The 19,960-nt window shown below is 45.3% G+C and overlaps 2 protein-coding genes across 2 annotated transcripts in view; both read right to left on the bottom strand.

Annotated features, from left to right (window-relative positions):
- The window catches only part of LOC149326828 (uncharacterized), a 135,525-nt gene extending 123,707 nt beyond the window's left edge, over positions 1-11,818 (bottom strand). The window contains exon 1 of the mRNA XM_089564691.1: positions 11,623-11,818. Within this exon, the coding sequence (XP_089420817.1) occupies positions 11,623-11,818 (196 nt within the window). The remainder of the gene's footprint in view (positions 1-11,622) is intronic.
- A 1,747-nt stretch (positions 11,819-13,565) lies between these two features.
- The window catches only part of LOC149326827 (clotting factor G beta subunit-like), a 63,023-nt gene continuing 56,628 nt past the window's right edge, over positions 13,566-19,960 (bottom strand). Inside the window, exon 7 of the mRNA XM_089564690.1 lies at positions 13,566-13,742. Within this exon, the coding sequence (XP_089420816.1) occupies positions 13,566-13,742 (177 nt within the window). The remainder of the gene's footprint in view (positions 13,743-19,960) is intronic.

The following is a 19,960-nucleotide window of genomic DNA, read 5'->3' as shown; positions in this document are numbered from 1 at the left end:
CACAGAGAACCTGTGGCAATCCAGCTTGTGGAGGCTCCGCTCATTGAAGAGGGACAGGAACATGATCAAGGTTCAAGGGTCCACGTTTTCGGCAACGTCAAGCTTTGAGCAGCGAACTGTTCAGCTGGGACCGAAGTATGCGGTGCCACACAAGAAAACAGCGCCTGCACTCTTACACTTCGTCAAACAAGTCTCGAGTCATGGCCCGTCCGCAGAGAAGGAATGGTGCAGCGTTGAAGGCCTGGATCTGCTAAACAAGTGGAGGCCGTCCAACACGTGTGTTCCGGTCAGAAAGACAGGAAGGTACTTGAAGGACAATGACTTTTGTAATCTACAGTCAGACAAGGAGGGAGGCTTTGCAGTGCTTCCGATAGATTTGTATTGAAACAGAGCCCATGACGCAGTTTATTCAGTGTTCAATTGGCACCAACACATCTTAGTGCAAAAGGCAAAAACACAAACGGAGAAGTTGTGTGAGCAGCTGGATCTGTCCACGCTTGTGCTCGCAATCACCAATTCAGGAAAAAATGCACTTGAGATGTTTTTCTCAGTCAGGATCCACAAGCCAGAGGCGCCTTTTAGGGTGATCGTCTCTGAACGTGACTCGTGGCAGAAGGAAGTAGTTCTTGTTTTTGCAAGCTAAGCTACAGCTATTTAAACCTGACGACCCATTTTTAATCAGAAGCTCAGACCAAGCTGTTGTCTACCTGAGAAGCGCCGTAAGTCTGTTTCACCTTGTCCTCTGTGCGTACTCTTAAGCGCTGGTTTTTTACGATGGATGACCACCAACTCGCCCAATCCTCAGTTCTTCTGAGAAGTCTTCATGGTGCAGATGTAGAATTTATTTCAATAGATATAATGAATCTGTAATACTATTTGCCTCATCAGCAGCTTTTAGAATGCATTGAAGACTGCATTTGTAATTTTGGCGCCGTATTGTTTCGAATTGAAGCCGGTATTTCAGTTGATCGTTTCTTCAATTTAATGTCCTGATGCCTCTCGTCAACCTTTGTTTAATGGAATGGGGAAGTCTACCTGCAAAAAAAGGGAGTGTGTATTGGATCGTGCATAGCGCCTGCCTATAGTGACTTGTTTCTTGCGAGCTCAAATAGGAGGCTTCACGGGAATTTAGACAGTAAAGTGGTGATAAAAACGTTCTGTTTTGTAGATGATTACTTGGTTGTTAATCGCAAAAGTAGCGGAAGCTTTCTTCAGGTAGCAGAAAGCACAATATCTACCTTTGCGAAGTGTGTTGAGCCACTGTCAATTACTCACGAGCTTCCTGTTGAGGGTATAATCCGGTTTATAGATTTAAAACTAATTCCTTCGAGTCAAGTTGGCTGGATGTATGAGCCTAGGGGAATAAGGCTCTCTTACCCTTTGCCTCGGCACATAAAAAGTTGGTTAAAAGAGGAGTAGTAAAAACATACCTGTCTAATGCAGTAAATAAGTCATGCACATGCCAAATGACAACAAATTTCGCAAATCAGGTTGATCGCCTTCCGGAAGCGGGTTATCTCAGGTACCTCGTAGTAGCAGTAACAGAAAGCATGCGCAAAGAAAAAACCCGAGGCTGACAGATGAAAAGGTAGGTCCCAACAAAATTCAAGTAATGCCGTATATTCTCAAAAGAAAACATTCGACAGAAGTCTGTCTGGTTGGGAAATTTAATGTTAGGAGAAGGTAAGTGACGCCAACCAAGTAAAATACAGGAAAAACACGACGTTTCGGGACCGGCTCGGCCCCTTCTTCACGGTGTGACTACGGGCGAGCGCAGCTTGGCTTTTTAAGCCCCTGTGTGGAGGACCTGCGGGTCAATGGCCGCAGCCCATGGACGTAGGATGAGGGGAGAGTCCCCAGGGAACGATTAACATTCTCTCGTGTTTGCTGTATGTGCCACGACTCGAGTAGAAGCCTCCTGCGTGGGTTAGCTTCCGTTTCCAATACAATGGTGCTGTCGAAGTCAATTGGGTGGTCACACCCTTCACAGTGTTCGGCCACGGCGCTGCGTTGACGATTCATGTGACGGACGTCCGCTTTGTGTTGGTTCATCCTTTCCGCGAAGTTCTTCGTTTCCCCTATGTACGACGCCGGCGTCGTACATAGGGGAAACGAAGAACTTCGCGGAAAGGATGAACCAACACAAAGCGGACGTCCGTCACATGAATCGTCAACGCAGCGCCGTGGCCGAACACTGTGAAGGGTGTGACCACCCAATTGACTTCGACAGCACCATTGTATTGGAAACGGAAGCTAACCCACGCAGGAGGCTTCTACTCGAGTCGTGGCACATACAGCAAACACGAGAGAATGTTAATCGTTCCCTGGGGACTCTCCCCTCATCCTACGTCCATGGGCTGCGGCCATTGACCCGCAGGTCCTCCACACAGGGGCTTAAAAAGCCAAGCTGCGCTCGCCCGTAGTCACACCGTGAAGAAGGGGCCGAGCCGGTCCCGAAACGTCGTGTTTTTCCTGTATTTTACTTGGTTGGCGTCACTTACCTTCTCCTAACATGCCGTATATTCACAGGCTATCCCACGGCCTCAAAAATATTGGAGAGAAAATTGAAGTTAGAGTTTGCATGTCAGCCCCAGAAAAGTTGTCCCGCATATGCAAGGACACATGTCCCGATGAGCAGGAGAGGAACGTCTGCTCTGTACGGCACCAGAACCCCTTTGTGAACTGCGCCGATAACGTTGTATACAGGTTGTCGCTTTCATGTCGTAAGTTGTATATTGGACAGACAGCTCGGTGCCTGAATAAGCGACTCAGCGAGCACTACGGAAACATCAGAGATCCCTTACAAAAATTACTTTTGAGCTTCAGTTGACGCCTTGTTGAGCTCCTGTTGAAACAACTGGAAACCAACATGAACTCAATGTATGTTGAGCCTACTCAACACCTGCTACACGGAATTTTTGTTGAGCGTAGTAAAGAGATTTACTGTTGAGCAATTTCTGTTGAATTTAAGTTGAATCATCCCAAGGCAGCTGTTTCTAAGCCTAACTAAATGAAATCATTTCGACATGCATCGTGCAAACAGAACCTGATCCCATTACACACATTAAGAACCCATGCAGCACCGGTTAAAACTCTCATAAACAGCTCAAAGTCATTTTCTTGCATAGAAAAAAGTGCAATATGCTCACTCAGGCATACCTACTTTGAGGATTCGTATGTGCTCTCATAAAAAAGGGCGCTTAATTAATGCTTTATTTAAGTTGTTTATGAATGCATAAATGTCGCCAAATAATAGACCGTTTCATATGAACTTGATAACTTCTACTACACATAAAATAAATAAATATTAATAGTAATAACTGACATAACTTTGCTGATCGGCAGGCCACAACCTGCGCAGGTCCGGACACCCCTGAGTAGGACTATATAAGGGCAAAGCGGAGGTTGCACTTAAGATAGTAAGATGAACTCTTAGTCAGTTCATTCTATAGCCTCGTGTGCAGTACTCTCCCATGCTCTTTATCTGATGGACGTGTAGAGCTAGGGTGTATGTATGTATATATATTTATATACATACGTGTTTGTGCGTATGTGTGCAGCACTACGTCACAGGGGATGACGGCTTCACGTTAACGAGAAATTGCAGCAATAAATATGAATATACCATCGTTCCATCTGGCGCAATACGAATGTATTCCCAGGATTTTTTTGCTTTTTTACCCCAGCCAAGATTCAGAATGGCGTGTTGACTCACTCCTCTAAAACCAACACGAATTCAACATGAACGCAAAGCAGAAATTTCATTGAGAATGCTCAACTCTAGCACAGTGGCCACTTTTCCAATCAGTTTCAACTCGGCCTCATTAATTCACCAACACTAGCCCATCCTGGGCACAACAAGAATTCAACATGGCGTGTTGAGTCTGCTCATGAGAACTTCAACACTGTCTCAAGAAGCATTTTTGTAAGGGATGAGGGGTCAGATAATTTGGCGCGTCACTGCCGTGGTCACAAGTGCGCGCCTAAGTTCGGGGTGTGTTCAGTGTTACGAAAAAAAAATAGGGATCAAAAAACGACGGAGATAATTGAAGCTCCGGCGTTGGAAAAAGATGGATTGGAAAATTGTGTTAGTGATCCTTCGGTGTCATTATCAAGGAAAGGCAGCTTTCTTAGATTCAAGGCAGCGGGCGATAGTGTGAAACGCGCACACTGATTGGTGGCTTGAATTCTGTTTTTTCTCATTCCTTGACACATCATGAACTTGAGAAGATAATCGTTGTTAGTTATCTATATACCGTATCAGTTCCTAAACACGCACACTGTCATTTCTTCAGCCATCACACAAAGCTACACGTAGCCTTACGAGTACAATGCGATATTATTATATATCTCTGACCCTCAAGAACTTCTCTGTCACCTAGGCTGTGCCTACTCGGGCGTTCTTTAGTTAACATTCATAGATCGCGGAGAGTCCTTACACCACCTACAGCACAACCCTTTGAGGTGGCTGTTTCAAAAAGCTTACTCTCCCGTGCAGCTTCTCGCCATTAACAATTAATTTAACTACCACCTTCATTGCCGGGCAGTTTGTGATGAAGTCATAAGGTGGTGCGACCTTGGCGGCAGGTGGTCCACCTGCTTTTTCGCTCAGAACTCCGACGACGACTGCGAAGCCGCCTGGTTTCCTGCAGGAAGGGAGCCTCAGAGCTATCGGGGTAAAATGCAGAACATTTGAGCGACTTCGGAAAAAATCTCGCAAAATAAATCCGCTTGTTGATGGACTTTCATCACTCGGTCTAATCTCGGTGACCACAATAATCGACCACGAACTTTCTCCCCACAACTTGATTTTGCCACCCTGGTGAAGTACAACCTCCTACAAGAATGCTGGTAACGGAAAGGGTTCGACTGAAACTGAAGACAATGCGGTGAGCCGTGGAAAGAAAAATGATAGGAGCAACTGCAAGAGACACGAAGAAAGGATAATGTGTCAGGCAACAAACGCGGGTTGATGACATCATAATGAAAATGAAGACGAACAATTTGGCTTAGGCAGGCCATGTAATGCGAACGCAGGATCAGCAACGGTAGTTAATTGCAAACTGTGGATTCCTAGATAAGGCAAGCGTAGCAGGAGGCGGCAGAAAATTAGGTGGTCCGATGACATTAATAAGTTGACGGGAATAAAATGGCCGCAGCTGGCCGAGGACAGGATCAATTCGAGTGATATGGGCGACGCCTTTGCCTTTCAGGCGGCGCAGTTATGCTGATGATGATGGTCATATGCAAGTAACAGACCTATAATTGCTGGGCTAAAATAACATTCCAAAATGCAGACAGCATCGCTACTCACTATTATTTTGGTTTTGCTGAAAACATGTGTTTAAAAGTTCCCGGCACAAGGGCACCTCGCGCCTGCCCTCACATGCTGCCAGAGTAAGCTTGCGAACGAAGTCACGCTTTCGACTGCATAGAGCCAAGCCGATCAGAAACAGCGCCGCTTACCTTGCGGAATGTATTAGAATCAATCAGTCGGTATATTTTTTTTCTTGCGCGGAACAAAAATAAAGAGAGGAGGAGGAGGAATGGAAGGAAAAGTGGAAGCTTCTATGTGACAAGCTTCGAACCGTTGGCTCAATTTTGATTGAAAATGTTGAAGCCGTTCGACGTGCCAGCGGAATGCGGTGTGATATGTTCTGAGAATTCTATTATTCACATATAAGAATATTGTCCAGGATTAAGAAAATACGTTGCTATTTGACACCAAGGTTTTTTTCGGCCCCGGTCTCCTTGTCTCTGACAGCAATTCCCGAGCCTATTTGAACTGAAATTTAAACAACACAAGGCTCTGCACGCTCGATTGCGACGCCACTTCCTGATGCGCCTTGCCTCTGTGTCAATGCAAAAAAAGGTAGATTCGGTGTTGGCGAGCGCTGATTCGACAATGTGACATTTTTAACACAGGCTCCACATTCCAAAGAGAAGGGAAGAGCGGCAGGGAGGATTTTTAGGTTCAGGCGCGGCAATACTGAAACAAACAAGAACTTCACCTGGATTGTGAACAAGCAGGAAAATGCGATGAACGTCGTAGGCGACAGCGTCATGTCGAGTTGCGAAATTTGTCGGAGTAACTTATTGGCCTTTCAATTTTTCCGAAGATATTCTCGGTAATATCTGTGAGGATAAAACTGGAGCCATGAATCGGGGAAAAGAAAGTATGTTACGAACGCATGGACTGCGTCGTACGACTGTACTATCATCTTTCCTTAAGAGGATGCGTGAAACTCTAAAATAAAATATGAGATTGAAAAGTTTAATAGCGGCAGATCACTTTACATTTTTTTGGAATAAGCAATGCCGTCAACTTTTTTTACATCCGTCTATATTCATGTCGCAATAAATATAGACCCACAAGCATCCAAAAGCCTCGAACTTTTGCAGCTTACCAACTTCTTCATGCTACAAAGAACACCAGGCGTGACGCGCGGATCAAGTAAATATAGCCCGAGCTTCTTTACGGCAGCTGCGCGAGGTAGGAAACTATACGCTTTGAAAAACGTTTCGAGCGCTTGGGCAAAGAAGACGAGACTGCGAAAGATTTAAAATATCAAAGGAATAGATAACGATTCACTGATTGTGCCCGGCGCATTGACTACAAATTGAATGTGGAGACCAAACTGCTTGAAGGAGGTTGTCGTCAGAAATATTGTACAGCAGGCAAACAATGTATAAAATTGACTAGAGCACTCCAACCCTTGGATAGTACTTGTCCACTGCTTTTCATCGTGTTTTCCGGGAGTTAGTCTTGTACTGGCAGTGATCCCATTGAACGTGGCATTCATCTCGTCGATTTGACGGAAGCCCATCTGGTAGGGCATCACCATGGAGGTGAAGGCAAAACACCGAACTCCGAAGAAAACTTCTTGGTGGTATCGCCTCCCGCATGGCATCCTTTCTCGTGATGAATTACAGATGTAAAAGGCTTGGAGATACTCTATATAAGAAAAGAGCATATCTGACACTGCGACTGACTTTGCTCTTGGTTGTTTGAAAAGTCAGGGGTACAAGGCTTTTTAAGCAATTTATTTTCATTTGCATGGTGCTGTCAATCTTATTCGGAATTGTAACAGAATGTGCACTTAAAGTACACTGACAAAAATATGACAACGATCAAGGATTCAAACATACACATGAATAGCCTACATGAAGTTTATACATCAGCAGGAAAGAAGTTAAAAATAAACTGCAAAGAAGCGCATGCTAGAAGAACTGGGCTGGAAAGAAAATATATGACTAAATGCAGAAAAAGGTAGGAACAAATTCACAATTAATGAATCAATGTTTATTGACATCAGATAGGTACATCTATGTTTTTATAAAGGTGGACCCCACAACTCGATCCGAGTTGTGGAAGGGGTCCTTTGATTTAACTTCTGATATTTTTTCAGCCTAAGCGATGCATAAGAAATTAACAAACGCAAATAGAAATACACAAACACAGATTGAGTCGAACATTCAGCAGTGATAAAAGAAAGTACATATTGGTTACTACAAAAACGCAATGGTTATTTACTGTGGTCCTGCAGAACAATGAAAGCCAAAGCACAAGCTGATGGGCGAGTTGGTTATTCATTGTTTGATTTGAAGCAGCGCAAGGCCGAAAGCCAAAGAAGAGAGCAGAGAAGGAAACGGACGACACAGCGCTGAAACCAAGACGAAACAACAGGGCCCTTTGTACTAGAAATGAAGCTTGAAAGCACAAGCTGATGGGCGAGTTGGTTATTCATTGTTTGATTTCAAGCAGCGCAAGGCCGAAAGCCAAAGAAGAGAGCAGAGAAGGAAACGGACGACACAGCGCTGAAACCAAGACGAAAAAAAAGGGCCCTTTGTACTTCATTTCTAGTACAAAGGGCCCTGTTTTTTCATCTTGGTTTCAGCGCTGTGTCGTCCGTTTCCTTCTCTGCTCTCTTCTTTGGCTTTCGGCCTTGCGCTGCTTCAAATCAATCAATGAAAGCCAGTTTTCGTAATGTGGTTTTATGTGAGTGGCAACTTGTTTTTAGTGCAATGCTGTTCGGCGACTTGTTCCATAATTGTGTTGCTTAAAAGGAAAAATAAAAATGATTCGTAGTCTGTTCTTCCTCTGGGCATAAATAAATTAGTGGTAGACATTGTTAGCAGTGAGTACTTGCTGGTGCTGCTTCTTATTTTTACTGAAGGAGAAACAGTTACATTGTGAATCAACTTATGAGCTGTTATCAATAGAGGGTACTCAATACCGATGCTGAAAGGTAATATCTTGAGTAAAGGAAAAGCAGATTTAACTAATGATTGCCTGTTAAGGAATAAGATTAACCGTACAGCAGTGTTTTGAGAGACTTCTATGGAAGCAAAGGGTCTACATTATGTTAAACCGTAAACACTTCCTCCATAAGTAAATGCTATAGTAAGGGGGGTATGAAGGGTTTTGATGCGAAACATGTAGCATAGTTCGCAAAAGAGTGGAATCATCGTCATCATGATGATTAGGATGATGATAATGATGAAAAGCCTTTTCTTGAACATATTTGTGCCGCCGAAGTTTGCTAGCTATAGTGCTTAAAACGTTGTCTTGTTGACATTTTGTAGCCTGTGAGTAATGAACCAAATAGTTCCATTACGAGCTAGGGTAGTATTATTTGCTGCAAAAAGAATGCAGTTACTTTATTCAGGTTTGCTGATAGATGGGTGTGTTTTAACGACTTTGAAAGTTTAGCTAAGGCATCATTTCCTTTTGTGTAAAGGTTCTGTCACTGGTGGGAGTTACATAAATGTTAATGTCATCTGCGTATAAGATAGTCTTCCGATGAATAAATGGGCAGATCCTCAATATAACACAAAAAGAGGAAAGGACCCAGTATGCATCCCTGCGGCACACTAAATTCGGCTACTAGTTTTGAAGACTGAACATTCTTCACGCTAACTCATTGCTCCCGGTTAAGCAAGTAGTCTTTTTTTTAGTTTTAAAGGTGTGTCTCCAATTCCGTAGTTATTTAGGTTACTGGTGTATATCTCATGATTAAGAAAGTCAAACGCTTTGGTCAAATCTATAAATATGCCCATGGTAAGTAAATTTTCTGTTTTGCTTTATTATCTCGACTGTAGTAAGTGTGTCAGTTCAGTTGATTTTCCCCTCAGGTAACTGTATTGTTCTTTTGCATAAAAATGTTTTGCAGCAGAAAAATTATCTATTCCTGACAGCAATATGCTTCCCCCACTTTGAAGAATATTGACATAATATTGAATAATATTGACATTGGATACCAGTTTCCGACGTTAAACTTGTCTCATTTTTTTAAAAACTGGCACAATTTAAAGTTCCTCCGCGGAGAGGGAAAGGTCCATACTAGAATCCCGAGAAGCGGGAACATCGCTGCAATGCAGCGTTGCAGATGAAGTGGATGGTCTTGCTACACTAGCGCAGAAATCCTCAGCTATCTCGACCTCGCCACGTCGTTGGAAGAGTGCAAAAGACTTGAAAGGGTGCAGCTGGTGTGGGGAGGTTCGAAGGCCACGAACGACAGGCGACGAACGACACGAACGACGAAAGGTTTTGGTGGATGAAGCCTTTCACAGAATGACCTCCATCGTTGTGCCTGGAGGGCTTCTGCGCTGAATTTTCTTTTGTATGCTCCTGGCATCTCTGAGGTCAAGGCTCGACTTTGTACATCGGTACCTACGTTCTGCCCTCCGTCGCAGTGATCGCAAGCGCTGCAATTCCAAATCGAATTTCCTGTACTTTGTAATTGCGGTGGATAGCAGTGTCTCTTTTTGCATGGCCTCCTTAATTTCCCATTCCAAACTATCAGATGAACCTTCAGTGCAAGCATCTTCCATAAGTACTTGAAACACTGACCAATCGATGCGTCGCATGCGTGTGGAAGAGGTGCATGTGGAAAGGCCAGAATTGACCAGATATGTAGGGGTATGTTAAATGCCGCGGGTTTCAATATCCGAAAAACACCGGACGTTGCTGATAAGGCATCGAGAAACGAAAGCCAAGCCGAGGCAGCTGCTGTAAGTTGTCCCTCGAATTCAGGTTGTGGAGCCGTCGACACATGTTTCCGTTCCCTCATGTTCAGATCCGGATCATGAGAGGGAAATAACTAGAAGAATAAGAATGGGGTGGAGCGCATATGGCAGGTTCTCTCAGGTCATGAATGGCGGTTTGCCAATATCCCTCAAGAGAAAGCTACACAACAAGTGTATCTTACCGGTACTCACCTATGGGGCAGAAACATGGAGGCTGACAAAGAGGGTTCAGCTTAAGTTAAGGACAGCGCAGCCAGCTATGGAAAGAAAAATGATAGGTGTAAAGTTAAGAGATCGGAAGAGGGCGGAGTGGGTGAGGGAATAAACGCGGCTTAATAATAGCCTATTTGAAATCAAGAGGAAGAAATAGGGTTGGGCAGGGCATGTAATGCGAAGGCAAGATAACCGCTGGTCCTTAAGGGTAACGGAGCGGATTCCAAGAAAAGGCAAACATAGTAGGGGACGGCAGAAAGTTAGGTGGGTGGATGAGATTAAGAAGTTTGCGGGGATACAGTAGCCACAACTGGCAAAGGACAGGGTTAATTGGACATACATGGGAGAGGCCTTTGCCCTGCAGTGGGTGTAGTCAGGCTGATGGGGATGATGTTTATTCTATCGGCTCCCCACATTTTGTGGTGAGCGTTAAAGTAGCCCATGCAGATCCAAAGGCCGGGTGTAACCGCCATCAGGTCACTCAATCGTGCGGCGTCAAATCGACTTGATGGCGACATATACGCACCCACAAGCGTAAACGTGAGATTACGCCTCTTCATTGTTAGGCAAACATACTGGTTGTCGTTATTAGGGGGAACTGAATGGAGCACATACGTAAGTTCACGCCGAATGTAGACGATGACTTTACTCTTTCGTCGGTGCGTGGGAGATGCAAACGCCTCGTAGCGTGACAGTTGCAATATCTTTGGAACATTCGGCTCACAAATGAAAAGGATGGTGAAATTATTTACGTCAACATATTGCCGAATATCTGAAATTCGGGACTGAAGTCGACGGAAAATTCCATTGAAAAATCGAGGCTTGCCTCAACTGCTTTTCAAATGTTAATGCTGGGGGAGACATTGTTAGTGCTACTTTAGCGCCCCTAGGACTGGAGTTAGCGCGTCCAGTACTTGCAGCGCGTTCTGTGCTGCTGGAGTGTGCAGGCCTGCCAGCACAGCGTGGAAGGCACTCAGGACGCACTTCCTTATTGCTATAATCTGAAGTTCTTGGCCATGGCTGAGATCTTGGCCTTTCTCCGTATCAACAGTAGGCGGCAAACTTGGAGATGGCATTGATTTTCCTGACCTAGGGCATGTGGAAGTTTTCGGGAGTGACAGCCAGGCTGCCTTCATGTAGTACGGCATGTGGAGGAGGAGGAGGACAAGATGCAGCAGTGCTAGAGGTCTCCCTGCCAAAAGTAACGGCTTTCTTAGAAGACCTTCGGCTACGCAAACGACGTCAGAGCACCTTATCGGCGGCCTCCCTGTGCGGAGAATGCTCTCACACTATTTGCTTGAGCACTGCTCGTTCATTCTTTAGGCTTGGGCAGTCTTTCGAGGAGGACGAAGGACACGCTTGAAGAGGACCAGTCCTCACGTCGGCGCAGCCTTCGATTGGCCTTCTTGCTGTGCACTGGTACGAACGCATCGTCCGTCGAAGAGTCTTCACTGGCCGCCGAGTACACTTCGGTGGTCAGGCTACTTGCGTCACTAAGATGGTAGAGACGCTTCCTCTGGGGGGTCGCTGCCGCCCAACCGGGTTTGAAGAGAGGCCCATGAGGCTCTACTTGCATCGCCGTGTGTGAAAGGGAGCGGCTTCTCCCTGGTTATAAATTGCGAAAAAAAAAACTGATGAGGCGTGAAAGCAACGTTCAATTAAAAACAATTTTTCCGTTTTCCTCCGCCCTTGTCATCACGCACCGCACAGTTTTCGAAGACCGTGGCTTGCAACTCGCGCACCAGTGCTGGAGACAGGCGAGTCTTGCATCCAAAGCAACGGGGTTCTTGTTACCCGCCGCTCATCTCACGTGCGAAGTACCGCTGCCGCAAGCTGTTGTTGATTGCACTTGCCGCCGCGCGCCGAATGCGGCGTCGCCTTACGTCCGGGCGGCATAGGCTGCGTCGAACAGCGTAAACGGCTGCGGAGAGATGCGCTTCAGTGTTAGGAGCCCGCGGCCGGCATCCCGTGGCACCTCATCACCTGGCAGCTCATCCAACGCCTGGCCGAGAACGAGAGCCGCGATGAATCACCAGCCCGGCAGCAGCAGACATCCAGCCATTCGTCGAGCTGCTGCCACGCCCAGCTGACTCAGCCTCGATATGCACGAGCCTACTGCATTCCTGAAAGCGGCATCAAGATAGATTAATGATTAATTAAGACTGGCCCATCACAATATACCTGCTGAGCTGAGCTGTTTTTTTCTCATTGCCAAGCATTGCAATCGTTGACAGTATTTTTTTATGAATCGGTGCTTTAGATGCTAGTAGCAGCGAAACAAGACCGCTCTGCAAGTCTCGTTATTAAAGCCGATTGCAATCCAGGTTAGAAGCCGAGATTTTTCTTTGGGGCAGGCAGCCTGAATTATTTGTTCTTGTGACGCACACGGGCACACCCAAAGATATATGGGCATGAATTGCCGCCACAACTGGGTGGCCTTCGGGCGGGCGAGCAAAGAGTTTCGATTGGGCATTCCTACTAGTACGTATACCGCTGCTCTTCATTTCATTCGAAAATGCGGAAGCTGCTGGCATGGCACGAAACGGCAGGGAAGGCATAACTTGCAATCACCTCAAATACCAAACAGGTACTTGAATCATGTTTAACTCAAGCTGCAGCAGATGGTCGCTGCAATAGGAGAGCGCGAAAGACAACGGGGAAAGTGATTGTAGGCCATTTGCTTCACATATAGTTTGAGACGCATTTTGAGATATAGATACAGTTTCGCACTTTAGGCAATGGCGTCTGCGTTGCAAATTTTTACCTAGTCCTATTGGTTGATTTTGATATCATTCGCTGATAGATGATGAACGCAGCAAAGTTTCTTTTATTGCACAGCTTTAAAAGGCTTCGCATGAATGACGCATGAATGGGCGGCGACGCTTTAAGTAAGGCTTTAATCAGGCCGCAGTAGCAACTGCGGCCATTCTCTCATAAGGAAATTAAAATAAACGTGACATTTTTGCATCACTTGCCACATGGCGCTAAAAAGACACGGACACAAGGGAGACACACAGGACGGGCGCTACCGTGTCTCCCTTGTGTCCGTGTCTTTTGAGAGCTATGTGGCAAGTGAACCATCACCAACTCGCCCAGGCTTCTACTCCGGAGAAATTTTGGAGTAGACCCCGAACATGTCATGCTATAATTTTAAAGACAGCAGCGCTGCTGCACTGCGGGAAATAAGACCGTATACGCAGAGAAGTCAAAGTTTATTTATTGCAGCTCGGGTCAGTTTATTTATTGCACGTCGGGTGTTAGGGTTGAACCCCTAACACCCCTATCACCTAACGGCAGAATACAGTGCGGCAGATGATGAGCTCTCATATCCACCACCTGAACCACAACATTTGCCGAATCCAGGGCACAAAGTAGGACAACCTGGTGTGCACGTTGGGGTAGCCTTTGCTGCTGCAGTTCTTGGAGAACGACACGAGGCCCACTTGTACGTATCTGCGGCGCTTCTTTTGCCAGATGGTTAGAGGACCTCCAGAATCACCCTGCACGAATGGTCGACAGAGGCAAGGGGATTATTCTGGCAGATAACGGCATTGGCCGAAATAAACTGGCCTCTCTGCTTATCTGCAAGACCATTAAGTACTCGGAGTAACATTTCAACACTGCACGTGGGTTATGAGAGACACTGATGAGGATCAATGTGGGCCACGTGCAGGCGTTCAATCTGCTCAAAGTAGAGTCTTAGAATTTCGCTTCGACTAAAATACGACTTTTACGGCCAGGTTTCAATCTCACATCTATGGGCTCAGCGTGCGGACGTCATATGAAGTGAGCCACTGCTTCAAGCACTAGCCTAAAATCCGCTTATCACAGCAAATGCACCTCTAGAGAAGCAGAAAATAAAGCTTCAGGTATTGTCTTACGTGGGCAGCTTCTCGCACAATATGGATAGTTGCAGTCAAATTTGGAGTTGATGTGTTTTCATAAGCGCTCAAGCTTAGAGGTTCGGCGCATTGGCAGTCCACGAGACGGCTAATAGTTCAGTGTGTGGGAAAAAAAAACAGAAGATTGACTTACTGTGACATATTACTAGCGTATAAAAACACAAAGCACACCGAGCAGAAACACACACAACAGACGCTACCCCACAAACACACTGAACTAGCGTCTGTCCTGCGTTTTTCTGCTCGCTGTCCTTTGTATTTTTTAGCGCTAGTAATATATCGCACTCAGTGAATCAAAATCACCAAATAGCCTGACTTTATTTTTTAAAAGCGCAAAGAGCTGCTAGTTTTATGCGCCAATCGCATTTTGTACAAGTTCCCTCTCTGCTGTGGCAGCGTGTTCAGTCAAGCAGGATTTGAGGGTTAGCCCGTATCTCTCCAGCCGAAACGGACCAAGGAATTTTTTTTGTGCCTAACGGTTACTTTGTTCGCAATAACCATGTGAGTGCAAGGTAGCGGAACCCTTCGGCGAGCTAAGCCTGTCTATTTGTTGCAGCGCTATTGCGAATGTAAACTGTGTTAGAGCACTTTAATCCTTGAAATTTAACCCTGAATTAATTATATTCAAATCGTGTTACAGTGCACACAAGAGCGAAGGGCAGACGTCTTAACCTATTGAAAAAACTGTAGCGCTTGAGACAAGGACACAACGAAGACGACAACACATGCGCTGTGTTGTCGTTGTAGCGCATGTGTTGTCATCTTCGTTTTGTCCTTGTCTCGAGTGCTACAGTTTTTTCATCATGAGCAACCAACTCCCCCGAACATCCACCCCGGTCTTAACCTAAGGCGGGGGCAACATTCTTCTTCGGTTCCCGTGAAAACTTGTTAATACTTGCCCAAGCAGTGCAAGAAGTGTAAAAAGCTCTAAACAGAACTTAAACAAGAACCGTACCCAGCTTCCAAGGCATGGTAAAAATTGGTTGGTGAGAGAAAGCTTGTGGACATATAGAATCGGAAAATGCCGTAGTGACAGGTGTAACGGTACAACTTTCGTTTAACCCCTGCTCTAAGAAGGAGCAAGTGGAGTGAAAGTGCAAGTGTCGGCGCCTTTTTAGTGTATCGCCTGAATGCCACGTTCTTCGTTCAAACGGTTTGTCTGATAAACTTGGCCCTTCTGTGTATTTTGGTAATAAACCGCAACTCTCGTGGTCACCTGCCACACCACTGTAAGATTTTCGAAGGCAAGGGTTACAGTAACAAGTTCCTTGCCTCCGCCCTTTTCTAATAACACTTTCTTGTCCAGCTCCTCGGAGAGGATAGAAAGAGAGGCTGCCGGAGGTCAAACATTACGAAAAGTGGCGTAAAACTAGAACTCTATCTATTTTGCTTTCACGGGATGAAATCGCTGCTTTAGAAGACCACTTACTCATCGCCTTCATTTATTTATTTATTATCAATTTTATTATTTATTTATTTATTTATTTATTTATTTATTTATTTATTTATTTATTTATTTATTTATTTATTTATTTATTTATTTATTTATTTATTTATTTATTTATTTATTTATTTATTTATTTATTTATTTATTTATTTATCAAATACTGCCGGCTGCCCTTCGGCGGCCAACGCAGGAGGAGGTACAAACAAAAGACGATAAAAATACACTTGGCGTTCACATGAAATTACAAAATGAACACTTCATAATCAAAAGAACAACATCAAAAGAAGATAAGCAGAACATGGTAGATAAGCTGTGAGGAGTGCAGATATGAGCAGCAAGAATTGTGATGAAGCACGAAGAAAACACATGCACAAAAAACAAGACAAAAAGTACAGTAGAGTGCTAGGCATCGCTTTTCCAGATATCGGAAGGAGCACTTTCTGCAATGCTTATGTGCGCGAAAAATGAAGCAACGATATGGCGCGTTATGTGACATGATTTCTTAGAGCAGTTAAAAATGAGTCGATTGATGGCATGTTCACTATTTCAGGCGGAAGTGCACACCGTTCTGCTATGATTCGCGCAAAAAAGGGGTAGCGGTGCGCCTTCGTTCGAGTTAGTCGCATAACAATTGTTTTCTCATGTTTCCATCTGGTTAGCCTGGTTCTGTTAAACTGTATGTAGGTGTTAAAATTCATTCTTGTTCTACTTTTGATTATGTTATGAAGCATCTGCAGCCGATGAATCCTACGTCTTCTTTCGAGTGTTGGAATGCCGTTTCTGTCCCTAAGATTACTAACAGATATATGCCTGCCATACGCGTTATAGATGAATCTTATCGCTCTTTTCTGGACACTTTCAATGGCATTGATATCTGATTTAGTGTATGGGTCCCAAATAATATCGCCATATTGCAATAAAGGTCTTATTAGTGATGTGTAGGCCACTAACTTGGTTTCAGATGTGCAATGTTTCAGGCGACGTTTCAACAGCCAGTGCTTCTTAGTAGCCGCCGAAACAATATGCTTAAGGTGGCTACTCCAGTTTAGAGTTGACGTAATATGTATTCCGAGATATTTGAACTCATTGATGGCTTTAAGTGCGACATGGTTTATTTTGTAGGTATAGGCTAGCTGGTTCTTTATGCGAGTTAAGGTCGTTTGAGTGCATTTCGAGATATTTAGTTTCATGTGCCACGTAGCACATCAACTATTAATTAAGTCCAAGAAGTCGTTCAAGACGAGTTGGTCAGCCGGAGTCTGTATCCTTAGGTACACTAGGCAGTCGTCGGCGAAAAATTGACAACGAAGTGATGAATTAAACTGCAGGTTCTCATTTCCCTGTACCACGCTGACCAATCCTCTTATCTAAGTTTTTCAGTTCCACCCAGAGCCAACCCCCCGTCGCAGCCCCTTCAAAGCCTTTGTTAATTACACACCCCCGGGATATAAGTTTTTCCACTTTTGCAGCTTAACGAATCAAGATTCACCTCCCTCCCCTTCCTGACACGCATCCCCTCTCACACCACTTTCCTTCCTCACCCCCGGGGCCTTCTTCCTCGGAGCGAAGGCCCTATTTAATCCCTGCCAATGATAAACGCTTTGCCCAGACGAAGACAAGTCCCCTTGTCGAAACGTTGGCTCAAGCAACCTGAGGTTTTCCCCTCCCTTGTTCATTTTATGATCGCCAAGGACAATCTACCACACCCTCTCTCTACCATGGACTGCAGGTCATTAAGGTAGATAAGAAAGAGTAGCGGGCCAAGTACCGAACCTTGAGGAACCCCGGAAATAACTGATGCTAGATGCGAAGGAATATTATTTATCTCAACATACTGGTGGCGTTGTGCGAGATACGCTTGGATCCAGTTCGTGATTTGGTCATTTTTAGGAGACTGCGTACCTTTGACAATAAGTTACTATAGGATACTCGGTCAAAAGCTTTTTCAAAGTCGAGCAAAACCATCTCAATTTGCTCACCTTTATCTAGCAGCTCCATCAGTTTATTTGTCGTGTGAATAAGTTGAGGTACCGTCGACAGACCACTGCGAAACCCGTGCTGAGCGCTAGAAAACAAGTCATTAGCTTCCAGAAACGAAGATAAGTGCTTGAAGAGAATATGTTCCACAATTTTGCTACAAGAGCACAATAAGGTTGGTTGGTTGGTTGGTTTATGGGGTTTAACGTCCCAAAGCGACTAAGGCTATGAGAGACGCCGTAGTGGAGGGGTCCAGAAATTTCGACCACCTGGGGTTCTTTAACGTGCACTGACATCGCACAGTACACGGGCCTCTAGAATTTCTCCTCCAAAGAAATTCAACCGCCACGGCCGGGATCGAACCCGCGTCTTTCGGGTCAGCAGCCGAGCACCACAACCACTGAGCCATAGCGGCGGCAGAGCACAATAAGGAGATTGGTCTATAATTCGTTACACTGAGTTTTTCGCCTGATTTATGAATAAGTACTATTTTAGCAGTTTTCCAGTCTGTGGGAATTTCTGCTTTTTGCAGGCTTTCATTAAATATAACAAAAACATACTTCGCGAAGCACTCCGCGTATCTGTAAAGGAGCATATCTGGTATGCAATCTGGGCCTGACGAATTCTCAGTGTTAATGTTAAGTAGGGCTGAAAATACCCCTTCCTCAGTGATGATGAGGTTCGGTATTTGAAAACCAGTCTCATCTATTACCTCAAATGCCCCAGAAATAGGGTATTACATGAGGTATGGGCTGAATGTTCCATTAATGAAAGATTGGATGGCAGCCTTGAAGTGCAGTGGATCGGAGTGGTGCACGCAGTAGATTGGCAGGCTGCTCCAGTCTCGAGCAGTTTGCACGAAGAATGAGCGCAGAGGAGCGGTAGTCTGTGCTGGGGGAGGGTAGACTGTTTTGGGATGGTTGGTACGGCTTGACAAGCGATGAGCTGGCAAGATAGCTGAAGCATCAAGTTGGCTGTGATAAAAGTTATGAAATAGGCAGAGCCTAATGATCCAACGTCTCTACTCAAGGTTAGCAAGATTAGTCTGAGATTTAAGTGCCGTGACAGTGGTGTGATACGAGCAGAACGAAAAAATAAATCCAGCTGCGCGATTCTAAACAGGTTTGGAGGGTGTTAGAAAGTGCGACTGACACTTAAGTTCTTTATCAGGCTGAGCGGGAATTTCTTTCGCGACTACTCAGATAAGATTGGTGCTGGTTTTCGTGTTGCCTTGTACGTGTTCACTTCTGCAGGGAGGGCTATATATGTCGACTGCTTTCACGTGATTAAACAGTTGTACTAAGCATCCGCGTTGCCCTCTTTCTGGTGTGTGTCTGCGCTGCGCTGAAAAGTCGCGGTAATTTGTCTGTAAACCAACTAGTCGAGAAGTTAACTCTCTTAAAGTCCCATATTTTCGCACTGAAACTGAGCAAAATCCTCTGTTAAACTACAACTCCGTCTAAGCTTCGAGTTTCAGCCCAGAAAAACGTAAGATCATTTGTATATTGCAGTGAATTTTTGTAGTGTTTGTTTGTTCATTCTTTAAAGCTGCCGGCACGCAGCTTTATCGCTTTGTTTGAGATGCAAGACGACATCAGATATATTTCGATTCATCACAACCAGGCGGAGCTGATTATACGCTGTTGCAGAATGTTCTAGTAACTTTGCCTACTTTATCTGGAAATTTTGCTTCCAGCTTTAAATTGCGCAATGCCGAAAACGGCGGGCGTTCGGTTTGACGACCGTCGAACACGCTTGTTGCTACGCCCCCGCCGACTCACTCAGTTCTCTTTGCGGGGGCAAGTCGGCCCAAAAAAAGAGTTGTTTCGAAGCGATTTTCGCTGTCTTCCTGCTCGTCAGACTGCAGTCACCACTACGTGACACCTGTTGGGGTAGTTGGCGAATGTCCCTGTTGCCCTCGCCCCCGGGAGCCGCCAAAGCAGCCCGAACGGTATCGAAGAAGCAGATTGCGAGAAAGCCGCAAAAGCCGTCCTACCCGATGACGAAGTGCGAAGCCGCCATCGTCTCCAGAGGCGTCCGCCAAAATATGGACTACTACCGGACCACTCGAGAACAAAAATCTCAATTCTGACGTCAATATGGCTGCGACACCAGCTCCCACTATTCTGCACCAGCCATGACGGCCGGTCACTTTCAATGGTTCTCCGCGAGAGGATCCTCAAGAATGACTGGAACAGTTTGGCATGGCCAGACTAAAGTAAGCCACGTTTTCTTCACCCTGGAAGGACCAGGCACATTTTGGTTCGAAAACCACGAAGCCTCGCTGGTGACGTGGGAATCATTCCAGCGGCAGTTCCTGAAGGCATTAACGAGCCTCGTTAGCAGAGAAAGCGCTCAGCTGCTTCTCCGCTCACGAATACAGCACCCGTAA

This window comes from Amblyomma mixtum, chromosome 10, assembly GCF_055824585.1.
Source record: "Amblyomma mixtum isolate Tamu chromosome 10, ASM5582458v1, whole genome shotgun sequence".
NCBI lineage: Eukaryota > Metazoa > Arthropoda > Arachnida > Ixodida > Ixodidae > Amblyomma > Amblyomma mixtum.
The sequence above is the reverse complement of the archived record's forward strand: the minus strand, read 5'-3'. Positions and strand labels throughout refer to the sequence as shown.